This window comes from Pseudorasbora parva, chromosome 6 (assembly GCF_024679245.1).
Source record: "Pseudorasbora parva isolate DD20220531a chromosome 6, ASM2467924v1, whole genome shotgun sequence".
Classification (NCBI taxonomy): Eukaryota; Metazoa; Chordata; class Actinopteri; order Cypriniformes; family Gobionidae; genus Pseudorasbora; species Pseudorasbora parva.
Genome location: NC_090177.1, coordinates 19275011 through 19300992, shown reverse-complemented (window position 1 = coordinate 19300992; position 25982 = coordinate 19275011). Strand labels below are relative to the sequence as shown.

Genomic DNA, 25982 nt, shown 5'->3' with positions numbered 1-25982 from the left:
AATTGTTTAATGTATTTTAAAGATTTTTTCACAAACTGTTTATATAAACAAACATGAATTCTTAAACCAAAATGTTCTTGACGGCACAGCCTAAAAGCCTTCTGTGCACTTGACTCCCTCCTATCCTTTCCTCATCATCTTCACCCACTCAACCATCTTAACGTGTGGAACTATGTGTCATTCCAATGCCCAGCTGACCCACAAGAGGACAGGGAAAGGGGTCACTCAAGAATAGGGCCTCGTTCAGCTCCTCTGTTATGGTTTACTCCCTCTCCCACTTTCTCTTTTCCCCCTTGCTCTCTCTCTCTCTCTCTCTCTCTCTCTCTCTCTCTCTCTCTCTCTCTCTCTCTCTCTCTCTCTCTCTCTCTCTCTCTCTCTCTCGCTAGTTTGGCCCCAGCTGTCCATCAGCCCCCCGCAGTTCTCCCAGCTGTCTCGGCTCTCCGAACGAACAGCCTAGCAACAATGCAGGTCAGAGGTCGAGAGAAAGAACACACTGCACTTACAATAGACCAGTGGCGCCCGCTAAAACAATCACTCCCTTTTTCTCCTTCACTTCTCTCGCCTTGCCAGGGCTGGAAAAGACAAACCTTTGGGACGGTGGATGAGGTGGGGTCCACTTCAGGCAAAACAGCCTCTAAAGCGCCCATTCTCATCTTAGTGCCGCTTCCAACAATAAACACGCTTTCACACACGGGTTCTTTGGCTTGTCACCCCATCATCCCTCTGTTTGTTCTTTTAGAGAGGCATTGCATTGTCCGATATGAGCACAAAGCTGAAGTCAACGATCGTTCTGTACTCAAGTGATATAAATCTTTGTGGAAAAATGTCTTACCGCTACGTGACACTCTAGAGTTACAGGAACCATTAACACATTTGTTCTCTATACATCATGAACCCCCTTTTTGTGTGCTTGTTTTGTTTTGTTGGTTTCCCCAACCATTTTGGCAATGAAAAGGCTGGGAAAACGCAAGTGAGAGTGAAAGGGGATCCCATGACACAGTCACCTGTTCCACAGCTATGTGTTCCCATGGCTCCACATGCTCCACTGACTCCCATGCCCGTCATATCACTAATATTAATAGCTAAAACAGCATTAATGTTATTATTCAACATCACTGAACACAAATTCAGTGATATACTTTTTTTAAATCAAAATTGAATTTAAACGGAAAAAATGCAATTCTACCTAATGCAGTGATTTTGTTATGCAACATTTGGTTGTATATGTTACATGTTTGGGATTACTATAAATTATGCATAATTCCATGCTTCTAACCCCAAATAACACTCTAACCCTATAGTAAGTACATGTAGTTTATTATTATTACTCAGTACTGTAAGACGGACACCTTCAAATAAAGTGTCACTTTTTTTCTAATAAGAATTATAGAATATAGAATATTCAACATTACAGAATCCATAAGAATAAATATTGTAAAAAAAAAGAAATATTAAGCATACCAGTTTGATTATGTCAAAAGAATTAAATGAAATATTGTATTATAATATTTGAATTGAATAGTTTATTGTTACATTTATAGCATTTGTATTGTTTTCTTAATATCTAAACACATGATCATAACAGTAAAAAGCAAAATAAAGAAACAAAAGAGTGTCATATTATATAAGAATATTTATTTTATTAAGTGCGAAACAGGTAAATATTTACAATGCTTGAGCAAAATTACAAATATTGTGGAGAATGACAAAAATACATTAAACTGAAAGATAAATAAATTAGATACTTTATGAGTATTGGTAGCATTGACTGGCAGTGTACCAAAGAACCAATAAAAACAGTGCTGACAAATTGTTTCAAATACAATTGTCATCAAATAAATAATAAATACAGTCATAAATAAATGCATTTGTTATGGCAAATGTGTAGTAAATGTATAGTCCTTCCCTTCATTCTTTCATTTCTGTTGTGTTGTTTAGTGGGAAATCAGCATCTGGTTGAACATTGCTGAAGATACTGAGGTTCTTACTCTCCTGAAGCGTCTAAAATCCGTCCAGTGTTTGTCTACATGTCAGTTTGATGCGCTTTTATGGCATATATCCAAAAAAAGCCATCCTATTTGAGGAGGAGAACATCAAGTGTATACAGAATACAAATCCCATAACAATTAAAATAACATTTAAAATAGTAACAAACTCAGTCGTGACAAAAACAAGAATAAATTAACAAAAAAATATGCATCTCTTTCTCAGTACTTCAATTGCCACAGGTAGGTTGCGTTTCAGATTCTCTCTCTCTCTCTCTCTCTCTCTCTCTCTCTCTCTCTCTCTCTCTCTCTCTCTCTCTCTCTCTCTCTCTCTCTCTCTCTCTCTCAGTGACCGCTGAGGTCTCTTAAGGGATCAGACAGGATACATGCAAAGTGTCTCCTTAAATGTGCTGGGCCCCTGGAGGCACATTGAGGAGCAGGAGGCAGAATTGCTGAGTGTCTCTGGTGGTCATATTTCATTATTCACTGTAAATGCTGCTCATCTGTGATGTCACAATGTGTGAAGGGGCGAACGACTCGAAAGCCATGTCTAAAGGAAGCTCGTAACGGGAGCCTGGGAACAGAGGGTGACCCTGAGGAGCTGGAAGACCGGCCAAGGAGGTGGGTGGGTAAGGGTGTGAGGAGATGTAATGGGTCGGGTGAGGGGTAAAGTTCCTCTCAGCCTCGTGAGGAGATGGCTCCTGCTTGAGGGCGAAGTTGCCACTGATGCTGAGCGGCGGCGTGAGGGGGCCGTCGTAAGGTGGCGTGCCGCTGCTACATTCGTTGGGTGAGGAGTTCTCGTAGGCAGGCCCCTTGAAACCCTTCAGATGAATCAAGTGTGAGGCCTCCAATGAGCCGTATGGTGGACTGGGAAGTCCCGGTGAGGGATAGCTAATGGGGTGACCCTGAGGACCACCTGCCCCTGGCAATCCGCACTTTTCATCCAGCTTGTTGAGCACCATGGTCGAGGGACCAAGTTGGAGGCAGCCGGCTACGAGATTGCTGGTAGGTTGAGAAAGCCCTTTGCAAAGCATCTCCACAAAACCATGGCTCTCGGGTGACTGGCCACTTTCCAGAACCTCTGAAAGCGCCCAGATGTAGTTGCGGGCCAGCCGCAGGGTCTCAATTTTGGAGAGCTTCTGGGTCTTTGAGTAACAAGGCATGACTCGCCGCAAGTTGTCCAACGCATCATTCAGCCCGTGCATGCGCGAGCGTTCCCTTGCGTTGGCCTTGACGCGGCGGGCACGGAATCGTTCTTGTCTGGCTTTGGTCATTTTCTTCTTTTTAGGACCTCGTCGCTTGGGTGCCTTTTCTCCATCTAGACCCATTTCTTCCTCTTCCTCCTCCTCATCCTCTTCATCCATATCCTCACTGCCGAGCTCTACAGGTTCCCGGTTGCTCCTGTGTAGCGCATAGTGACCCATCTCAGGTGTCCCGTCACCATCCTGTGAGCTGAGATCTTCCTCCATCCATCCCAGGGAGCTGACTAGCTCAGTCACATCCCCTGGTTTTCCATAAGGTTTGGTCATCATTGTGATCTGTGGGCAGAGAAGAAATATTTAAAAAATATATATATATATAATGTATTTAGATGTTCAGACTATGAATTATAAACTGTGCTCACATGTGTTAAAACCCTCACCACACGATTATTTAGATGATTATTACATAGCTTACAGCTCTACAATTCCATTTCTTCTCTCAGTTTTAATGCTCAATCTAATGGCAAGGACTTTCTGTATAAACCCTTTGATTTCCGCAGTCATTTTAGAGACGCTGTCCAATCTGGGACACGACTGGATTTAGTTCACAGATAAAGCGCTCGGATTTAATTTGTGGCGAGTCTGTAAACCGGAATCAACAAACAGTACCAAGCCACACTAATACTACTAGAACACTTTTGAATTTGATTTGATTGAAAGACATCAGCATTGTCTGAAAATAATTTGTCACAGTCTGTCGGCCTCCCGTTGATTAATATTCCGATTGTTTTTTTTATTTTCTTTAAAACCCCTAGCGCGCGCTTTTTAGAAAAAAAGAGTTAAGATTCTAATTAAAGTTACATTCTATTGTGGCGCTTATAAACATTCGTGGTTTTTGTGCATTGGCGCGTGACATTTATAAGTAGAACACAAAAGTTTGTAATAATGAATGGACTATAGGTGGCCCAGATTTCGACTGCGTTAATTTAACTGCACTAGTTATAAAAAAATAAAGTTAAAGTTTAATTGTTTCCTTAAAGTTAAGTTAAAATTCTAAATAAAAAGTGAATTTAAGATTTGACATCAAGTATGATAGGCATAATCCAAAGCTATCATATTTTGAGTGTTTATATATTTTTAAACTGAGAAATCATAGCCTGCAATAAAAAAAGGCTAGCCTATTATTACGCCGATTTTCTTTAACCTAAATATTGAAATAAATTCTGATATATAGCCTATATATATATATATATATATATATATATATATATATATATATATATATATATATATATATATATATATATATATATATATATATAAATTTGATAATACATGTCCTACAACATATTTAAAAAAAATTGCACATTATAAATAACTAGCTATAGGACCTTATAGTCTATTTGTTTAAATGATTAAAAACCAAAAACAGTATTAAAAACAACGTACCTGTTAAAGTAGCACCTGGATTCACTTCAATAAAACTTTGACCACTAAAAGGTGGTCAGAAACCCCGAAAGCACTATCAAAATGTTTAAAAGAAATGCTGTAAAATATTTAAATAACAAAGTTCCAGACGCCCTACTGATCGTTAGTGTGTCAACAGTCCGTCTGAGATAATGCAGGTCCGTTAGTTCTCCATTGGTGCGTCAGAGCACGTCGCATGCCTCACTGAAGCGCGCTGACTCCCGGCTTTGACTTTCTAGCGATGCTCACAAGCTCCGCCCACAAGCACACCCACCCCCGCATCCCTCCAGCTGATCCGAAAGCGCGTGGCGCGCTCGTGGCCAAAAGTTTCACGACTTAAGTGTGTGCATTTATCCCCCGGGCTTTGTGTCTGAGGGTGTTCGCATTTGTGTGAATGGAACGATGCAACTTCCTCTGTACATTAACCTTATAATTCTTACAAGGTAAGCGGCTCTGCATTTGTCAGAGGGAAGAAGGCTAAGAATGTTTCTGACAGCATTTGGGTCATGGACGTGACACTTAAAGGCTATAAATATTTTGATCTATTCAGTTAATTTGTATAGGCTATTGCAGGACTTTTTTAAGAAAACGTTTCATTAAAAAGCTTTGAATTCTTTAAACAAACAAACTATATATATATATATATATATATATATATATATATATATATATATATATATATATATATATATATATATATATATATATATATATATATAAAGAAGAAAATCGTAAGCCAGCCAATTTTAAGTCAGATGGTGATATCAATATAGTAAGAGAAGATAATTTAAACTTTTTATTTTATTTTACTTATAACAGAATTAGTGTCATTACTTTGTCTTTATTTAGCAGATCTTTTTCTTTCTTTTTTAAGATAACGAGCAAATTAATTGTTGTTGATTTATTACGTTTACTGGATTATGTAATGCACCAGTTGATTTGTAGTGTAGCTACTATTCCAAATTGAAAATAGCCTATAATTGGGAAGCTACACAAATATCACCCTCCGCCTTTTTTTTTTCCTTCTTCTTTTTTTTTGTGACCTAACGTAATGTTCTGCCCCAATAAAGCCCGCTCAGTGCTGGATTAATACCCATGAGCCCTATTTGGTTTATGGCGAGGTCAAACGTTGGTCTTAACTCTAATTACAGTAGTCTAGTGTACAAAGACGCGCGCGCGTCCCAGTAAATGATTGTGACAGCTTGGTGCAGTGTGAGCAGGTGTGTGTGTTGTTCACCCGTTTCATTCATTCGCTCCGTCCGCTCATTAGCGCCCCTCGGCCCACCAAAACATAACGCTCAATAACTGCTGGATTAATCAAGCCCAAACGGTTTTGTTTCGCTAAGATAACTCACTCAACCATGCATTGCGCGCCCGAGGGTGATTTTGCCCCCCAAAATGATCTTTTCTGAAAAGATTTTTAGACTAGCCTATGATGCCTACTTCAAATGCAGGTAATGTGAAAATATTCCTATGTTTGCAGAACTTTCTCAAGGCAGAGCCATACATTTTCGCGAAAGAAAACGAGGCTGCAAAAGTGTCTTTTTAATATAGGCACGTTTTTGAGGTGGATCGTCGTGACAACTTTTATAATGCTTTTTCAAGAAAGCTGACAAAACCGTGTATATTACGTTTTAGCCTGTATAAATAGTAAAATGTGCTTCCAAACTGGATGGGAGTTCCGTTTTCTGTAAACAGGTTGCATCGCTTCCGGTTCACTAGGCTATGTTCATCATTAAACTGAGCTGTTTTAACTATTTTTTTTATAGTCTATGTGTTTTAGGCTACTCAAGACGCCTTCAAACGAGTTACCAAAGATGAGCATAACTGATGTCTATTACATATGCAGATTGAACATTTTCATGCAGTAGGCTAATCATTTTTATTTATTTATTTTATTCAAACTTCAAGTAGCCTAGGCACTTAGCGAGAGAGCAAAAGCATAGCAAGAAAAGATTAAATTAATATAATATAATATGAAAAATAAAAATCTGTGCATTTTAACCATTTTATGGCATTTTATGACATTATAGTATATAGTATATATATATAGTTTGACTTTATTTGGCAAAATGGGCTATATGTTCATACCACAGTAGGGGCTCTATTGTAGTAGCGTGCTATTGACTGTGGGGCTTCAGGTCACACGTGTCCTCACACTGATCCCATTGTATGCGCCAAGTGCGCACATCTGTGGCCTAGACAGTGCGCTCATGCTCTCTCTACAAAAAGTTTTGTTAAAACTTAAAATTAACCTTCATTATGGATCCAATGCTAGCTGACAATCAAATATTCATATTTAGAAATAAAAAAAGTGATCCATACTGATCTAATGATAAATATATATTGGTATGTGTTTTTTAATCATTATTTTGACCGGTATTTATTCTTTAAATCTGATGCTTTATTTTTCTCCCAGTTTTTCTCATAAGTGCTATATCCACCATTTACACATTTCAGGATAGTTAAACTTTTAAGTCAAGCCGGACACTGGTGATTGATAAATGAACAGATGGGCTTAAGTGGTGCGTCTGTTGCACCAGCGCTCACGCGCCAGTCGCCTGCCTACCATAATCTCTCATGCGACAACACAATCAGCACAATAGGACAATATCCATAGCGCTAGTTCACTCGGGTGACGCTTCTTCCCTCTCACACAAAGGGAGGAAGGCTTGCACTTGGCAGCATAGAAGTGTTGTAAAGATAGAAAATCTATGCGGTGATGAAGATGGAAAGCATTTGCTATGGTAACAGTCAACAATCAATGTCCAATTAATCATGATTATCTTGATAAAAAGAAACGAAAGCATAATGAAGTTTTTAAAAAGCTTGAATGTTCAGTTTCTGAGACTTTTGGTTTGTGAGGAGGTCAAAAAAAGGGTATATATTTAAATGCTTAAGTGTGTTCAGGCATACTGTATCAGGAGCGGTGCTGTCCCATATGAACCGGGGATCACATGTGTGTCAACAGTATGTGCACCTATAACTGTGTCATGCTTCCCCAAAGATTCCACGGTAACCCTGCTTCTCCACAACTTTCCCTCCCAGGAGTGTTTCACAACGCTGTGTTACACCTGCAACCTGTATTGGGAATTCCTGCGCTGAGTCCAAACTCTTCTCCCTTGTGTCCTACCGACGGACAGCTAAGGACCGAGGCCTCCTGCATCTAGTCCACCTCAACCAGAAGTGAACACTACATTCACAAGAGACCATTTACTCATTTTCACCATCTGACCTTATAACGCTGATGGTTTTATGAAGGCTTTCTTAAGTGTTCATGCAGTGAGCCTTAATGGCAAATCTGTGAATGCAGAGCCACGAGACCTGCGGTACACTCAATAGACAACCTCCTGCTGAGATAGTTTAGAGTTCAAATTATATCCAGAGGAACAGCAGACAGAACTCTCATGGCCTGTTTTATTGTTTGGAGTGGCAGCTCCTCTCCCTCAACCCCTCTCTGCAGTGCCAAGGAATTGCATTTCTGCAACAATTCAGAAAGTACTGATTGGACGAATAAAACATTAAAATATGTTAGAGCCCAATGGCAATTTATTTGACAGATTACACAAGTGTTAAATAAAGACTGTTTTGCAAAAACACTTCAGTTCACTGGCAGCATCATTTCAGATTTGAATACTGTTTATCTTCAAATGATAGAATCAGTAAGATTTTGTTGTTGTTGAAATAAATTATTCAGTAAGCATGAATTTTGACAATAAATACATTTATATATACACGACATTTCTATTTCAAATTAATGTTTTTATTTTGAACTTAATAAAGGGGTGAAATATTAAAGAGCACAGCTGTTTTCAACATTAATATAACATTTTTCTTGAGTATCAAATCATCATATTAGAATGTTTTCTAAAGGATCATGTGAAAATAAATACTGTAAGTAATGATGATGAAAATTCAGCTTTACCATCACAGGAATTAATTCCATTTTAATATATATTTAAGTAGAAAACAGTTATTTAAAACTGTACTACTATTTTACAATATTACTGTTTTAATTGTAATTTTTATCAAATAAATGCATCCTTGGTGAGGCGGAGACTTCAGAAACATTTAAAAATCTTACCAACCCCAAACTTTTGAACAGTAGACGAAGACAATTTAAGTCATCTATAATTGTATTAATATAATGTATAATATTTTTTTTTGTATCTAGTATTTAATCATAATTTATTCCAATTTGATGCTGTCACTAGGGAACCTAATATCTTTGCAATATATACAGGTCCTTCTCAAAAAAATTAGCATATGTGATAAAAATTAAACTTTCATATATTTTAAATTCATTGCACACCAACTGAAATATTTTAATACTGATAATTTTGGCATACAGCTCATGAAAACCCAAAATTCCTATCTCAAAAAAATTAGATATTTCATCCGACCAATAAAAGAAAAGTGTTTTTAATACAAAAAAAAGTCAACCTTCAAATAATTATGTTCAGTTATGCACTCAATACTTGGTCGGAAATCCTTTTGCAGAAATGACTGCTTCAATGCGGCGTAGCATGGAGGCGATCAGCCTGTGGCACTGCTGAGGTGTTCTGGAGGCCCAGGATGCTTCGATAGCGGCCTTAAGCTCATCCAGAATGTTGGGTCTTGCGTCTCTCAACTTTCTCTTCACAATATCCCACAGATTCTCTATGGGGTTCAGGTCAGGAGAGTTGGCAGGCCAATTGAGCACAGTAATACCATGGTCAGTAAACCATTTACCAGTGGTTTTGGCACTGTGAGCAGGTGCCAGGTCGTGCTGAAAAACTAAATCTTCATCTCCATAAAGCTTTTCAGCAGATGAAAGAATGAAGTGCTCCAAAATCTCCTGATAGCTAGCTGCATTGACCCTGCCCTTGATAAACACAGTGGACCAACACCAGCAGCTGACATGGCACCCCAGACCATCACTGACTGTGGGTACTTGACACTGGACTTCAGGCATTTTGGCATTTCCTTCTCCCCAGTCTTCCTCCAGACTCTGGCACCTTGATTTCCGAATGACATGCAAAATTTGCTTTCATCCGAAAAAAGTACTTTGGACCACTGAGAAACAGTCCAGTGCTGCTTCTCTGTAGCCCAAAAGTGGTTTGACCTGGGGAATGTGGCACTTGTAGCCCATTTCCTGCACACCCCTGTGGCTCTGGATGTTTCTACTCCAGACTCAGTCCACTGCTTCCGCAGGTCCCCCAAGGTCTGGAATCGGTCCTTCTCCACAATCTTCCTCAGGGTCCGGTCACCTCTTCTCGTTGTGCAGGGTTTTTTGCCACACTTTTTTTTTTAAAGCCTCAGGAATCTTTTGTAGGTGTTTAGAGTTAATTAGTTGATTCAGATGATTAGGTTAGTAGCTCGTTTAGAGAACCTTTTCATGATATGCTAATTTTTTGAGATAGGAATTTTGGGTTTTCATGAGCTGTATGCCAAAATCATCAGTATTAAAACAATAAAAGACCTGAAATATTTCAGTTGGTGTGCAATGAATCTAAAATATATGAAAGTTTAATTTTTATCATTACATTATGGAAAATAATGAACTTTATCAAAATATGCTAATATTTTGAGAAGGACATGTACACTCACCTAAAGGATTATTAGGAACACCATACTAATACTGTGTTTGACCCCCTTTCCCCTTCAGAACTGCCTTAATTCTACATGGCATTGATTCAACAAGGTGCTGAAAGCATTCTTTAGAAATGTTGACCCATATTAATAGGATAGCATCTTGCTGTTGATGGAGATTTGTGGGATGCAAATCCAGGGCACGAAGCTCCCGTTCCACCACATCCCAAATATGCTCTATTGAGTTGAGATCTGGTGACTGTGGGGGCCATATTAGTACAGTGAACTCATTGTCATGTTCATGAAACCAATTTGAAATAATTTGAGCTTTGTGGCATTATCCTGCTGGAAGCAAACATCAGAGGATGGGTACATGGTGGTCATAAAGGGATGGACATGGTCAGAAACAATGCTCAGGTAGCCTGTGGCATTTAAACGATTCCCAATTGGCACAAAGGGGCCTAAAGTGTGCTAATTCTGTTTATGCCAAATTCTGACTCTGAAAGTCTCAACAGAAATAGAGACTCATCAGACCCGGCAACATTTTTCTTCAACTGTCTTCAACTGTCCAATTTTGGTGAGCTTGTGCAAATTGTATCCTCTTTTTCCTATTTGTAGTGGAGATGAGTGGTACCCGGTGGGGTCTTCTGCTGTTGTAGCCCATCTGTCTCAAGGTTGTGCGTGTTGTGGCTTCACAAATGCTTTGCTGCATACCTCGGTTGTAACGAGTGGTTATTTCAGTCAAAGTTGCTCTTCTATCAGCTTGAATCAGTCGGCCCATTCTCTTCTGACCTCTCGCATCAACAACAAGGTATTTTCGCCCACAGGACTGCCGCATACTGGATGTTTTTCCCTTTTCACACCATTTTTTGTAAACCATAGAAAGCAGTAAAAAGTCACGCCTGATAAATCCTCTCCTCCTAATGACGGAAATGGGGGGGGGTGTAAGGGAGAAGTATATTTATCCTTTTAAACCTGCTTAGAAAAGCGCCACATACTTGGTCGTTCAACTATTCGTGTAACTGTATTTAAATGGGGAAAACGTGGAGGTGTTTGGTCGCTTCTAACTTGATCTCTGTTTGGTACCATAGTGAATGAACTGGGCTTAGTGGGCTAAGCTAAATGCTATCAAAATGTCAGAGCAATTTAGTGAACGCACTGAAACAAGAGAGGTATTTATCAACTCGTCTAAGTTAAGGGAATAGCATAGTTTAATATGAAAAAGCGGTGGAGTATCCTTTTAAATCACCTTTCTTTCCCATCCTGACATTCAGTTTGCAGTTCAGGAGTTTGTATTGACCAGGACCACACCCCTAAATGCATTGAAGCAACTGCCATGTGATTGGTTGATTAGATAATTGCATTAATGAGAAATTGAACAGGTGTTCCTAATATATATATATATATATATATATATATATATATATATATATATATATATATATATATATATATATATATATATATATATATATATATATATATATATATATATTATAATTTTATTTAAAACCTTCCCATATATTTGATTTAACCTTAGGCTCGAGATGTATAGTTTGTTATAGATGTATAGTTAGTAAATACACTGAGGTAAGTCTCTCAAATGATAAAATTACAGTAACAGCTGCTGGTTCTTTTCACAGCAATTATAACTGAAAAAGACTCAGAGAAGGAGTCAGCTGTAAAATTCAAATCTGTATTCATTAGAGAGAGTTTTTATCTGTTTTGTCTGTCTCATTAAAAAGAACCCATTCATAAGAATCATTTTTTGAGAATCTCATATCTCTATCTGATGAAACTGCATATAGGAAAAGCTTTCTGGGCTAAATTGTAAATTACTGTCACAAATTAGTTTTTTTCTTTCTTTTTTTCTTCAGTTTGTCTGGACTCTGGAGAGGTTTGTACTGAATGCATCACACTACAAAACCGTCAAATCTTCAGGAGAAACCTGACAAGTCAAAACAAACTAATCAAGCGCATCCGCCTCCTGTCAGCACATCAACGACAGTTAGGATGCATCTCCTTGGGCACACCAGCAATGACTTAGCAGTTGTTTACTCTAGCTGGCTTGTTGTGATGCTGTTGTAGTTCCCTTGGTTGAGAGTCCTTCTCTTTGCCAAAAAAACCACACACCCACAACTATTGCCACAAGTGAGTTATCCTTTTTTGCAGTCCCAAGGGACCTGTTTGGAGTGGGAAGGGGGATTCGTGTGCCTCTCTGACAGATGGGTCCTTGTTTCTGTCTTTCTCTCTCTCACTCCCTCTCTCCTGAGCTCAGACACAGACACACTCGCTTAGACTGAGATTGAACGAATACAATAGGAATTAAAGCCATGCACACATGCTCCCTCCATGTCTCCTGAAAGCTGAGCCCCTTGTAATAATTATAAAAGCTGGGGTGTGTTTGGGTGATGGGGGGCTGGGGGGCTGGGCTGTTGGGGAAAACTTTGATAAAATGTGCGCTTAATGACTTTTTTGTGCACTTAAACTTGATATTAAAAACAGACTCTTCAACCAAATAAACTTCTGAAGAAAACTCAAATGTTCTAAAATAGGGTTTTCATGGCATAATGGAACCTTTGAGCGATAATAAACAGTTCTTAAAATAACCTTATTTTCTTATGGGGCATTCACATTAGCAAAATGTGTGCAAATAAAGGTCCACTGTCAATAGATGAGACACAAAACTCACTTTCAAAGCAAGTAGTTTTCTTTTGGTCAGCTCGGCGAACTCGTGTGACCAACTTTATGCGTGGGGAACTGCATGTGAAACTCCCAATCGTGCAGATTCCTTTTAGAATGACTCAATTTAGAGAAACGTCCAGACAGTAAAGAACCTTTATTTTCAAGAGTGTAGATGTTCAAAATTGGGATTGTGAAAGCTGAACTGTATTCCCCTAAGAGAATAATGGAGAGTAAGAGTGCGTCTGTGTTTTAAAAGATACGTGTTGTAAAGGTAATCCCAGAGCTCCGGCCTTATCTGCTGCTTACTGGAGCTGAATACAGAAGTTCTCTGGGATGATCCTGGGGGACAGGAACAGCCTAACTCATGCTCTCTGGCACTAGGGAGAAATGGGGCTGAGTTTTATGGGTATGGACTTTTAACCTCAGTGTTGCTTCATTCATCAGCGCATTATTAGACTAAACCATTTCTTTTCTCCATTAAACACACTGAAATCATGGCCAATGAGTAGCGAGTAGGGAGACTCTGGGAATAAAAGCCAGTCTGCCAGTTTGTGTAAATCATTCCCATATTATATCAAGTGCCCACTGCATAATTGGAAGCGTAAAATTGCCCATTTGCACAATATGCCACCTGCAACCTCTCTCAAGGCTGCTCTGCTATTGATACGATGTCTGGAGAGTGTCCATGCAACACCTCTTGCAATTTTTCTAGCGATTGCTTGGAAGTTGTGCAAATTCCATTCTGTTGGGGAATTTGAAGGGTCATACTGGCTATTAGAGCCAACAGAGGATAATTGAACTATTCGAATGAGCCGAATACAATCACTTATAGTTCCAATTAAGGTGGTCAGAAAATTCCTCTCAAACCACATTTTACAAAATGAAGTGTTCATCCAATCACAGACCATTCTTTTCCTGAACCCCAACCCTGTTGGGGTGAGCTGTGAGAGACGAGGGAGAGGGGGAGGAGGGTTCCATCTGCTTTGCTGGCTGTCCTTTGGGACATGGGCATACCCCAAGGGGCTGTAGCTGGGAAGGATAGAGGGAGGGGAGGATGGGAGGGAGTGAGTGAGAGAAGTTGAATAGATTGCACCCATGCACTAATCAAAGGCCATAATCAGTATGCCCAAACACAATAGGCAGATTTTGCTCATTCCTTACTTTAGCTTCTCCAACAAACACAATCATTATACAAGATTCATAAGTGTCATAAAACGAACTGCAACTGGCATTTTGTGATTAATGACATGAGTGAGCAGATTTGCAGGGTTTCATTTCAACAAATTAAAAGATTTCGGTGTGTTTGGCAGGGGGCCACAGATTATGTGTGATCAGGTGCATGTAGCCCACAAGTGGAATAGTCTGATTCCCACTGTGGTTTAACAGCAATATGACACACAAAGGTGATAAGTGGTTTGGTTTGATTTGATTGCTCATAAATTCATTCAAAAAAATTATATATATATATATATATATATATATATATATATATATATATATATATATATATATATATATATATATATATATATATATATATATATATATATATATATATATATATATATATATATATATATATATATATATATGCATAAAGCTTTTTATTATCTCAAAAAAAGAAAGAAGAAGAAATAAACATTATAAACAATATTCTGAATATCCTCAGAAAATGTAGATACATCATTTTCCCACATTCAAAAGAAAATGCAGTGTTGGAGTATTTCAATCAACCCAGTTTATTGGTTTTTGAAGTATTTTTCCACCTTTATGCAGACTTTTTGATGCAGAAAACAAATGCCAGCTGGAAAACACTACGGCTTCTGATTAAATGAGACGAGAAGTGATTGTTTGTTTGCAGGATGAAAGACAGAGAGACAAAATAAAGGGAATCAAGTTGCATCAGGTTTCATGGTTTCTCGTCAGCTCGGACTTGTTGAGAGATGCCTGGATCTGAAAGCTGCGGGTCCGTGTGGGTACCCCAGCGTTAAGCATCCCATTGATTGAACTGCTCCTCCAGGGCAAAAGCAACTTCAGTGCTTTAGTTAACACCCCTCCAGCCAACTGCAGAGCTTTCTGATTGGCTGGCTGCCTCTAAGCTGCCTGTCTTCTAGGCTTATTGTTTCGCGAGCCCTACACAGTCAATATTAAGCTTGGCTAATGTGATATAGAGGCAGCTGGAGGAGCCACAGATATTACCATGACACTATGGAGTAAGGGGTGTAATGCCATTAAAAATAAATCAGGTGGTTTGATGATTCGGCATGGTCCGGGGATTCTGTGAGACATTAGGTGGGGTAGTTGCTATAATTCTATTACACATTCTAGGGGAACCTCTGAGGAACAATTGATTCTCTTTGCCTAGTTCAGCATAATTCAATTTATTTTCATCAAAGGCCTGAAAAGAGGAAAGCAAAATAGAAAGTTTACTTTTCCAATTGGAAAAATCGACCACCAGAATGATCAATTCTAGGTTTGGGTAGAAAAAGCAGATGTTTGAGGACCTTCGGCCTAAAGATGGTAGAATGGCGTTGATGTCATATAGGCCTAGTTAATAGGCCTATATGGAAAATAAACAACAGAAGAAAAAAATAAGTACAAGATTTACGACATTTTAATACATTCATACTGGATTGTTTATTGCTTCTTGTACAGAGATTACGAGAAATGTGAATCATATTTAATCTCTTTAGTCGGTTCGATGTTCCCTCGGCAGACATGCTTTGTTGAAGCTCTACGTTTTCATTGAGCAAGCACGTGAGGTCAGGTCACCAATGGTTACACAAATAGTTTATAGACATTGACTATGTTCACATTTTTACTTTGAATAAAACAGGTCTGACGACCATTTGTAGGCTAATACCTAAAATGTGCATTAATTAATTAATTCAATGTGCCGTTGGTCGCGCGGTGGGGGTCCTGTGTCACTATTGTTCTGACTCTCCAGACAGATAAACGGTGATTTCAAGGCCCATTGAGCGCGCGATGGATTGTACGTAAAATCTATTAAAGGGCGGAGAGACCATCGATTATTCGGCAGATTTTGTGAAAATATATGTACCATGTGGATTTAATAAGGACGTATTTTAGGGTAGAATAGCCTACTTGTGTTGTCAATAAACAAATATTTTAAGTTCCAGTTTGTTTGTTTTTCCCCCCCAAGAATAGGCCTACAACGTGACAAATATGAATAAATTATAGACTAGGCTACTGCTTAAACCCATATTACAAAATTATACAAACATTTATTGGAAGAAATAACATTTAAATAATTCCGATCAGATAATAAGTAGGCCTATTATTCAGTTTGAATAATTCAACGTTGACAGAGGTTGAACCAAAATATAAAAACCAAAAACACTCTTAAATTAAATATTATTATTATTATTATTATTATTATTATTATTATTATTATTATTATTATTACTACTATATTCAGGCTTAACAACGTAGGTAAAAAATAACTTGCATAATAGCTTACTAATGGCATTTATTTAATTTTGTTGGTCGAGTTTAGGTTTTATTTTAGGCAATACTGACATCTAGTGGTTATAGTCAAGAACAATTTTGCCTTTGTGCTGTAACGCCCTAAACTTGTGCTGATTGGTTAATAAAACTATGCATAAAAAAAGCAGTTCTTGCCTTTTAATGATTTCAATGTTAATTCATGATTCACCCTGTAACATTGTAATTCATCCCAAACGGGTTCAATACTCAATTCTCTGGAGTGTATTTGCATAATGTTATATTAAGATTTGCTTTCACTAGCTGGAATTACTAATAAAGCCAAAATTGTTTATTAGAAGGGGGTGCCATTATACTTTTGTATATGTACTAAAATGCACACTAGACACATCTAAATATAGTAAGCATGGACATTACTGAAGAGATTAGATTAAAAGACTAATCATCATAATTATTATTATACTTGACAGAATCAGCACAATGAAACATTGAAGAAAGCAATTGCAAGACATAGATTGTGAGAGCATTTTCCCAGAGATGAAAGGAAGGGAATACAAATAGAAATACCTATAAATAACCATAGCTAACAGAGCTAACTCTTACAAACACACACAGAGGTCTTGATGCAAATGTAAAATAAGATTCTTTTATACTGATACTGCTGTCTATCATTGACACAAACACTCTAACACCCACATATGTTCACGATTCTGACATAAATACAAGCGGAGAGAGTGAAACAGACTCAGTGAGACAGCACTCCTACGCACACTCTCCTCTGCTCTCACTGCATGCACATCTACTGCATGAATTCCTCCTAGATTATTTCTGCTACATTCTCTGCTTCTCCAATTCTTTATTTTTGTTTTGTTTTCTACTATCAGAGGATACACATGCAATTCATCTGACAGATTTATCCTTGAGTTTTTTCAAAGCAGTGGACAGGGAGGAAGGACACATATCAAGGTCTTGCGATGGCACCAAAACGAGAACCATCAATTAAAAAATCTCCATCTGGGGGAACCTTACCAAGGCATGGACCACCATTTCCTTGCCCTACCACACCTTCACCCCCAAAACCAGCTCCTGAGTTGAAACCGCGAATGCTGCGCCCCTCTGATTCCCCCTTTGACCCCAGCACGTTAGAGGTAAGTGATGCTCCTGCAACAGTCTTTCAAATTTGAACTTTCTCTTTATTCATCATAGGTTACAGCTGTAGTACGCATCACTAAAACAGCAAGGGTAAATCTAGCAGAAATAGAATATGGAGCAAAATGACAGACCAAAAACCTTCAAATGAACAATATGATGTGGATTTAAGGATTTATTAGTTTAGACTTTCTGTATGGCAACGTATAATGCCCCATTGCAACACATGTATCAGACCTGAATTTTATATTATTTGTGAATAAAACATCAGTGCAGATTCTGATTACCTCAGCATAGCACACAGAAAACTGTGTCAACCCAGCCCCCAAACCTTAAGAGAATTTAAGAGCTAGGCTATATCAGGATTGAGAAATGGGGCACTGATGTAGCTGCTCCACACTAGGGTCCCTGAGCTGCATTAGCTACTGTCACCTTGAATTTTACTTAAATGTACTAAATAAATAAAAAATCTTCATTAAAATATACCAGATTTCTCAATTCTAGGTTAGAATTAACAGAGCAATACATCCAATCAGATATTGAAACAAAGCATAACTGTAGGAATTTAATATATTTAAGGATATCCTGTATTTGATGATTTATCATTATAAATTTTCTTTGTATCCCAAATGATTTTCAGATATCCTTATATAAATACAGCCAACACCTCCATGTGCTTAGGAATGCAGCATTGAAGTAATTGAACCTTACAAACAAAAGCTTCATCGCATGGCTTCACAAACATAGGCTACAAATCATCAGCAATGAAGATACACACGCTTTGTCAGTTGTGTGCAGTCAATCATAACGCTTTAGTGATTTGCGCTGGGAGTGTCTTTGTGCAGCTATGTCACTTTTTGTGTAATGATGAACATCCTCCACCCTTGTATTGAAGGGAAATAGCCTACGACTCATTCTCGCGAATTTCGGTTCGTTTTAAAGAACCGTTTAAAAAACGATTCAATGATTCTTTTAGGCCTACGTCATGACGTAACACGCGTGGAACGGTCTAATAAAGCCATTTTTTGTTCATGTTTATTGTAATTTCATGCGTCCCAGTTCAGTTTGTTGCAACCATGATTCAACCTAACGCCATTTACAACCTAAATATTATGCAGCTTTTAAAATGTCTTACCTTTCGTCTTCGTCTCTACATTCATTGTCGTTTTACAGATTATTACGACTCCATATAAAATACTAAAAATACGGTCTATGTTCAATTGTTGACCCCACCTCTTGGACCATAGAATGTAAAAAAATAAGCTTGTACCGATTCAGTTCAGTTCGTGAACCATTATCGTGAACATGTTTTGTGAACCGGTTCAGATAATTCATTGAAAAGATCCGATTCCAAAGAACAATTCGTTCACGAATCAGACATCGCCTACTAGGCCAGCCTTCATAACTCAGCAGTGCTAGCGCGAATCATCTCACACTCCCGCCGCGACACACACACACCCGGAAAACAAGCCACTGCAAATATGGTAAGCAAGTTAATAAATATTTAATTTAAAATAGCCGTCAGAAGAACTTCTTTAAATAAACATATCTTAATGTAGGGTTGGAAAACTGTATACAAGATAACGTTATGTGTAATGTTATACGAAGTCTGTCGTTAGCCTATTTCATGCTAGCTAACCGAGTTATAAGCTATTTAGTACGTAATAAAGTGATCAAACCTCTGTAAATTGTTCATGAATTTCCATTACATGAACACTGTGTTAGCCAAATTACATTTATTAAAGGGTTGTGTTTTAGTTAAACTGTCACTCGGTAGCACTGTTGTGAGTTAGCGGACAGCGTTAGCTTGTCAGTCTCGGTCAGGGGTAGAAAACTTTTTAATCTGGACTGAAATGTATTCCCAGACGGATTTTATCGACCCATAGATGTGTTATTGTCAGAAATGCCATTTTATTCACAGCTTGTGCATCATTTCATATTCATTGAATGTCGCTCTGTCTCAAACAGTCTGAATTCAGCGAGGATCAGATTCTTGGTGAGTTTGTGTCTTGTCTAGATGCATGTTACTTTGTCTCAAAGTGATCTACCGGTGTATGTATTATTCCCCCTCATTTCTTCCTAGACAGCCTGCTTTCATCATCCCATTCATGTTATTCTGCTCATCTATTTCTCTCCCTTGCATTCCTCCTGCTTTCTTTCCTTACCTTTGTATTGTTTTCCTTTGCCACTGTTGTATGTCACCTCCAGATTGAGTTTAACTTGGAGCAAATACACGGTGAGTGAGTGCATTGAAAACTTTTTTGATCTGATGTCATTTAGTTTGCATGGTATTAAGGGCAACACGCTGCTGTTTGTGTGTCTGATAGCACCTCACCTGCCTTCTCCATTTTAGCTACATTCAATGATTAACATTCATCAACTGCAAGAATCAAAATGTTATTTGTTTGGAGAGTAGAAATGCGTTTTTGAAGTGTAGGCCGCTGTGTTTCCTTTGTAGCATGGGCAGTCATTTCTGCAGAGGGTGTGCCTGAGTCAGGAAGTGTTGAAATTCTGCTAACAAAAGAGTGCGTAACCTTGCCTTGTACAATATCTCAATATAAACCTTAAAACTATACCGTTTTAGTTATACTACTGCAGGTGTGATACTACTACCAGTGGCATCAGCACAGTGGCCATTTAGGTTCATCTTTGCTCTTGTTTGTTGAAGCAAAAGAGGTTGACATAATACTGCTCAGTGCTCACTCTCCCGTTTTCCTCTCTTACCATATATGGTTAAAGACTCAATTTAAGGCATGCAAGGGAACAGCCACATTCCAGTGAGCAGGAAAAGCTATACTGAGATGAGGGTTTTTTTTTTTTTTTTTTTTTTTTGGAAGGGCTTGTCCTAACGGATAACATTCATTTCTTTTGGTGAACTCTGGCTTGGAGTCAAAATAATAGTTTATTTTTAACCACGTGCATTTTAAGAGTTTAAGCAGCCAATAATGGAAGATTTTAAGCTTAGCCTATGTGTAAGATGAATATAAAAAAAACACAAACTTAGAGAGAGAGAGAGAGAGAGAGAGAGAGAGAGAAGAAAAGAAATGTATTTTCCCCCAAATGTTGTTTTGTTTTGATTCTATTTTAATGGAATAGTTTACATCTATATTAATAAAAGAAAGCACTGTGCAACAATAATTTATGATTAACCATCTAAAAAAAAAGGGGGAAGAAAAGAGATGCTTAAAGTATTGTACAAACAATATGGTGTCCATATTTATTTTACTCTAATACCTTACAAATTCTAACCTCATTAAACACCCTATATAGAATGAGGATATATTTAACCCATATACACTACTGGTCAAAAGTTTTAGAACGTTTATATTTTTAAAGAAGTCTCTTCTGCTCACCAAGGCTCCATTTTATGTTATTAGAAATACAAAAAAGCTGTAATATTGTGAAATATTATTAAAATATAAAAGAACTGTTTTCTATTTGAATATATTTTAAAATGTAATTTCCTGTGATGCAAAGCAGACTTTTGAGCATCATTACTCCAGTCTTCAGTGTCACACGATCCTTCAGAAATAATTCTAATATGATTTGTTGCTAAAGAAACATTTATGATTATAATCAATGTTGATTCAGTTGTGTAAAGATTTTTGATGAATAGAAAGTTCAAAAGAACAGCATTTATTTGCAATAAAGCTTTTGCAACATTATACATTTCTGTACTGTCAATTGATCAATTTAATGCATCCCTGCTAAATAAATCTATTCATTTCTTTTTTCCCCAAAAAATAAATGAAATAATTATTGCTGACCCAAAACATTTAAATGGTTACAAAAGCTTTTTATTTCAGGTAAATACTGTTTTTTTTATTATTTATTTTTTACTTTCTATTCATCAAATAATCCTAAACAAAAAAAAAATACACAATTAGTTTTTTAATAATTTCAAAATATTACAGCTTTCTTTGTATTTGTAATAACATAATTGCAGCCTTGGTGAGCAGGAGAGAGTGTATCAAGATTAGATCCCACCCTCTATGAAATGAGACATTTGCTTTTAGAAGCACAGTTTAAGTAATCTAAAGATGCATATTCAAGTATAACCCTGTGCTGTAGTGCCATCAAAAGGGCTTCATCCAATAACAGCTCAGAAGAATACATGATATTGCTTGATCATCCTTGTATTTAATTTGAATAATCAAATTAAATATCAGGGTGATAAAGAGCCTGAAACAATACATATTACATGGCTTCAATTAAATGCATAAAAATATATGAACTTTTTCGTTTAATCAAAGTGATTATATATTATGTGTTTGGCTGCTGTGACTGACTTCAGAATTTTTAGGGTGTGTACTAAATGATAATTTTAGTTGTCCAATAGCTCTCAGAGTACTGAAGTATATAATGACTTTAGGTGGATGGATAAGATGTCTGTGGTCATTTAGCTTGCCACAGCTAACCTGAATGGAGACCACAGAATTACCTGGAATGGCATTAATATTGATGGCTGGTGCAGTATTTCTGTTTGTGCTGATCCATTGGGCTCCTTATTTAAGTCTGGCTCTTTAAAGGAATTGCCTGTTGTCATGTATTGTCTTATTTTTCATGCAGAATACAGTCAGCCCTCCTTGTTTGTCTTCCTTGTTCATTTTTTTTTTCTCTTTTTCTTGTCATGCATGTATCTTTTCCTTCTCTTTTCCTGTTCTCTGCCCCTTCTCCAGCATTTTGCTTCAATAAACTCTTAAATGATCTCTGCAGAATTCAAAGAAGCCTTTCTCTTGTTTGACCGGACGGGAGATGGAAAGATCACCTACAGTCAGTGTGGGGACGTGATGCGCGCTCTGGGCCAGAATCCCGTCAACGCTGAGGTGCTCAAGGTCCTGGGCAACCCAAAGGCAGAAGGTAGGATCAGACACTATTGCCGGTTTTACAGACGAAGGCTTAGGTCTAGTCCCAGACTTAAAATTCATGTTTGAGCCATCTTAACTGAAATCAACTTACACTGACATAACTTAAAATATATCGGTGTCTTTTTTTTTGTCTCAAATTGCACATCAGTAATGTTTTTTTCAAGGCACATTTATAAAAGATACTTAAATGTCCTAATTGGAACTAAAGCCTACTCCTGGCTTGATCTAAACCCTTTCTGTGAAACCAGGCCTGTAGGTAATGGCTGACCTGTATAATCATTGCCTCAATTTTATTCCTTATTTTGTTTGCATCTGGATTTACAGGATAAGATATTACTGGGTTCAATAATTCACCCAAAAATTAAAATTGTATGTTTAACTGCATAGACCCCATTGACATGAATTATACGAGCAACGGTTGGAGTTAAAAATCTTCATTTTTGTTCTTCTGAAGAAACAAACACACCTATATCTTGGATGCCCTGGGGGTAAGCAGAAAAACATCATTTTCATTTTTGGGTGAACAATCCCTTGAACTGGTAGGATATTTAGATTTGTACTTGCCCTGCCAAGAATTGTACTGATCCCACAAAACAAATGTTTTTAATTTTAGCAGCACTTTTTTTAAATAATTTTCCTTTTTTGTTTAAATGCATTACATTTCTTTGGTTTTCTTTTCAAAAATAGCTTATGTTTTTAACATTCTAAAAAGTAAATCTCATAAATAATAGCAGCCTCATCTGCTATGTTCAAATGCAGCATAACAAATCTTAAGGTATGTTTAAATGCATAAAAACATAATGTAGTGACAGCAAAGCACTGGTCTAATGGGCCAAATGTCTGCTCTGTCAGCTGGACCAAAACTCTTTCACACATATAGAACTTCTTTCTTCCTGTATTATACGGAAATAAATGCTATCTTGTCTGATAAAGGCTTCTTTGTTCCTCAGAAATGAACCATAAACTGTTGGACTTCGAACAGTTCCTGCCCATGCTCCAGGCCATCGCTAAGAACAAAGACCAGGGCACGTTTGAGGACTTTGTGGAGGGGCTTCGAGTATTTGACAAGGAAGGCAACGGCACAGTCATGGGCGCTGAGCTCCGCCATGTTCTCACCACACTGGGTAAGCCGGACGGGTCTCCTGAGGAGATATTTATAGTCCAGTCTTCCGCATCTAGGACACTGAATGAAAATACGGAACACTGACATGGTTGATTTGAACATTTCAAGTATGGCGTATTAGTATAGTGCTCTATTTGCAAAACATTTCTATATGTGTTTGTTTGTTTATTTATTTTTAAAGGAGAGAAGATGACCGAAGAGGAGGTAGAAACGCTTCTAGCCGGACACGAAGATGCTAACGGTTGCATCAATTACGAAGGTGAACATTTGATGTTATGTATGTTGGTTTATGAAGAGCGCATTCAAACCTAGTTTTTTTCCCTAGAGCTTAAAGGTAATTGCAGTACATTTTAATCCAAAATATAGCAGTGTCCTGGAAATAACCTGATTATATTACTATATTATATTTATGTACTACACATGCATAATGCAAGTTGTTTTGGTGAGACTCTGATGGTGACCGCATGCCGTAACTGTAATTGATCTTCCACAGCCTTCGTTCGCCACATCATGTCTGGCTGAGAGATGTCTCGGGTGTACGTCTACCTCCTGCCCTCAACATTTATAACACGTGAAGCAACAATCCATCCAGGCTTTATCCTTAACGCTCTCAGACGTGCATGTTTGCATAGTCTACACCTTATTGTTTTGCTAAAATAGTTATTCACAGGGTAGCTGTGCATCATGAGACGTCTGGAGCGAGGGAGCCTGGTTGGATGTAGTTTAAAGGTTTTGACATATGGTTGGACTTTTCCCTATCTCTGCAGCAGCCTTCTCTCTGGCCCCTGGCTGCAGCATGCTCTTAGCATGTGGCCGTCCCTGCGACGGCTCTCAGAGGCGAAAGGTCAACTGCACTGCTTTAGACTTGAGCGCAGGTCAAGGGATATTGCATATTCGGGTGCCATTTTAAAAGCATTTTGGATTTGTCTTCTGATATTTGAAATATCAGCACTCACGCTCCCCCTTCCTGTGCTCACCAAGCAGCGCGGTTGCTTTTATGAACTAACCAATCAAATTGCAGTGATTTGGCTGTTTTTGCTGATCTTTCTCTCCCTTTTCCTGATGGAGGCTGATCCATAGCTCAACTCTACAATCTCTCATTACTGTAGCTGTGCTATACAACTGTTTCCACTCTTGCCTTGTAGAGGAAAACCAGAAGGAGCTTCTTTAACATTTTCTTGATTCCTAGACCTGGTTAAGTCTTTGAGCTGTGGTTGAGTAGGAGCTAGCAATGATCTTGCTGTCACCCTGTTTCTCACCACTTCAGAACGAGTACGACTGGGGAACGGCTTCAAACTACAGCAAACATGGCAGGCCAAGTGCAGCATTTGAAGGGTCGATGAGAATATGTGGAAGATATTTGGCTAGGATTTTTTAAAAATATATATTTATTTTTGCTTCGTAATGAAGATTACACATTTTTTTCCCACATGCTGTAGTTGGGGTCTATCCCTTTTTGCTGCAAATTGGACACTTACTTTGTTTTTCTGTTTTGTTCACAGAACTCGTCCGCATGGTCATGAGCGGTTGAAGATAAAGACCACAACCCATTTGTTTGTCTTATATTTTTATGTAATAATTTCTTTGTATGTATTTTTTTTTTCCCTTCCTATTCATTCCATCACCTTCATTTGCTTAATGGCTTCATTCCCCCTCTTGTGTTAGCACTCATTTGGGTATTTTTATTAGAAGTGCCTTTATCTTCTTTAAGTTCCCATATGACTCCCCAAGAGATACACCTCCTGTCCTGTGGTATTCAAACCATATAACGATATGAAAAAGATCTCGTGTGCTGACACGGTCTGCAATAAAACCTCTTGATGCAGCACATTAGCAGTGTGTATGCAATATACAGTGTATCCTCAGGCATCTTTGCTGGACAGTGCTGTAGTAGAAATGTCATGTCTGGCCACACTTATTTTTGGCCTTTTCAGAATGAGAAGTTAACTTTTTCAAAGTGAAAAATTATGAATCGAACATGCAATAAAGATTTTTTTTTTCTAATAACTTGGAATGTTCTCGCTGTCCAATAAAGTACATTTTAAACAGAAACTGCTTTTTATTTCTGATTTTTCCAGAGTTCTTTTATATTAATAAAATAAAATGAAAAGGTGTACGAAATCATTGTAGTTGTAAATATAGTGAACAGTGTCTTTAGGGTGAAGCTGAAGGTGTCTGTCTCCTGTTTGCAGATAGATGGCAGTGTTTTTACACTTGTTAAAAGCTCAAGGACTCTTTCCCCCCCCCTAGTTCCTTCAATCGATTGTGGTTAATTGTAAAAACCAAGCTGTCTGAAGTCAAATAACAGCAAATTGCTGAGCTACTTTTGCAGTTAGACTAATGCATTTCAAATGATCACTATTTGGTTTCAGTTCAGCAACTTAAATTAAAGGTAAACGTTGTTGGCACTAATTTGTCTCGATCACTTATAAGGGCAGACCTCAGGCAGCCAGGTGTAGTGGGCTTT

General features: G+C 37.9%; 2 protein-coding genes across 7 annotated transcripts; one reads left to right on the top strand and one right to left on the bottom strand.

Annotated features, from left to right (window-relative positions):
* Positions 1 to 1684: 1684 nt before the first annotated feature.
* neurod4 (neuronal differentiation 4) lies at positions 1685 to 18771 on the bottom strand. Of its 2 annotated transcripts, none has more exons than XM_067445997.1 (2): positions 18660 to 18771; positions 1685 to 3523 (listed from the first exon to the last, which is right to left on the bottom strand). In XM_067445997.1, the coding sequence occupies exon 2, from the start codon at positions 3515 to 3517 to the stop codon at positions 2465 to 2467; it is 1053 nt and encodes a 350-aa protein (XP_067302098.1). In that variant the 5' UTR covers positions 3518 to 3523; positions 18660 to 18771; the 3' UTR covers positions 1685 to 2464. The 2 variants fall into 2 exon arrangements, with proteins under 2 accessions (XP_067302098.1, XP_067302097.1); XM_067445996.1 differs by lacking the exon at positions 18660 to 18771 and adding an exon at positions 4637 to 4844.
* Positions 17140 to 25567, top strand: zgc:153867 (uncharacterized protein LOC337226 homolog). Of its 5 annotated transcripts, none has more exons than XM_067445999.1 (7): positions 17140 to 17523; positions 19733 to 19760; positions 22241 to 22384; positions 23343 to 23516; positions 23697 to 23774; positions 24009 to 24051; positions 25018 to 25567. In XM_067445999.1, the coding sequence occupies exons 1-6, from the start codon at positions 17350 to 17352 to the stop codon at positions 24035 to 24037; spliced, it is 627 nt and encodes a 208-aa protein (XP_067302100.1). In that variant the 5' UTR covers positions 17140 to 17349; the 3' UTR covers positions 24038 to 24051; positions 25018 to 25567. The 5 variants fall into 5 exon arrangements, with proteins under 5 accessions (XP_067302100.1, XP_067302099.1, XP_067302103.1 ...); XM_067446001.1 differs by lacking the exons at positions 17140 to 17523; positions 19733 to 19760 and adding exons at positions 18876 to 19008; positions 19493 to 19520; XM_067445998.1 differs by lacking the exon at positions 24009 to 24051 and having other exon boundaries at positions 17143 to 17523.
* Positions 25568 to 25982: the final 415 nt, after the last annotated feature.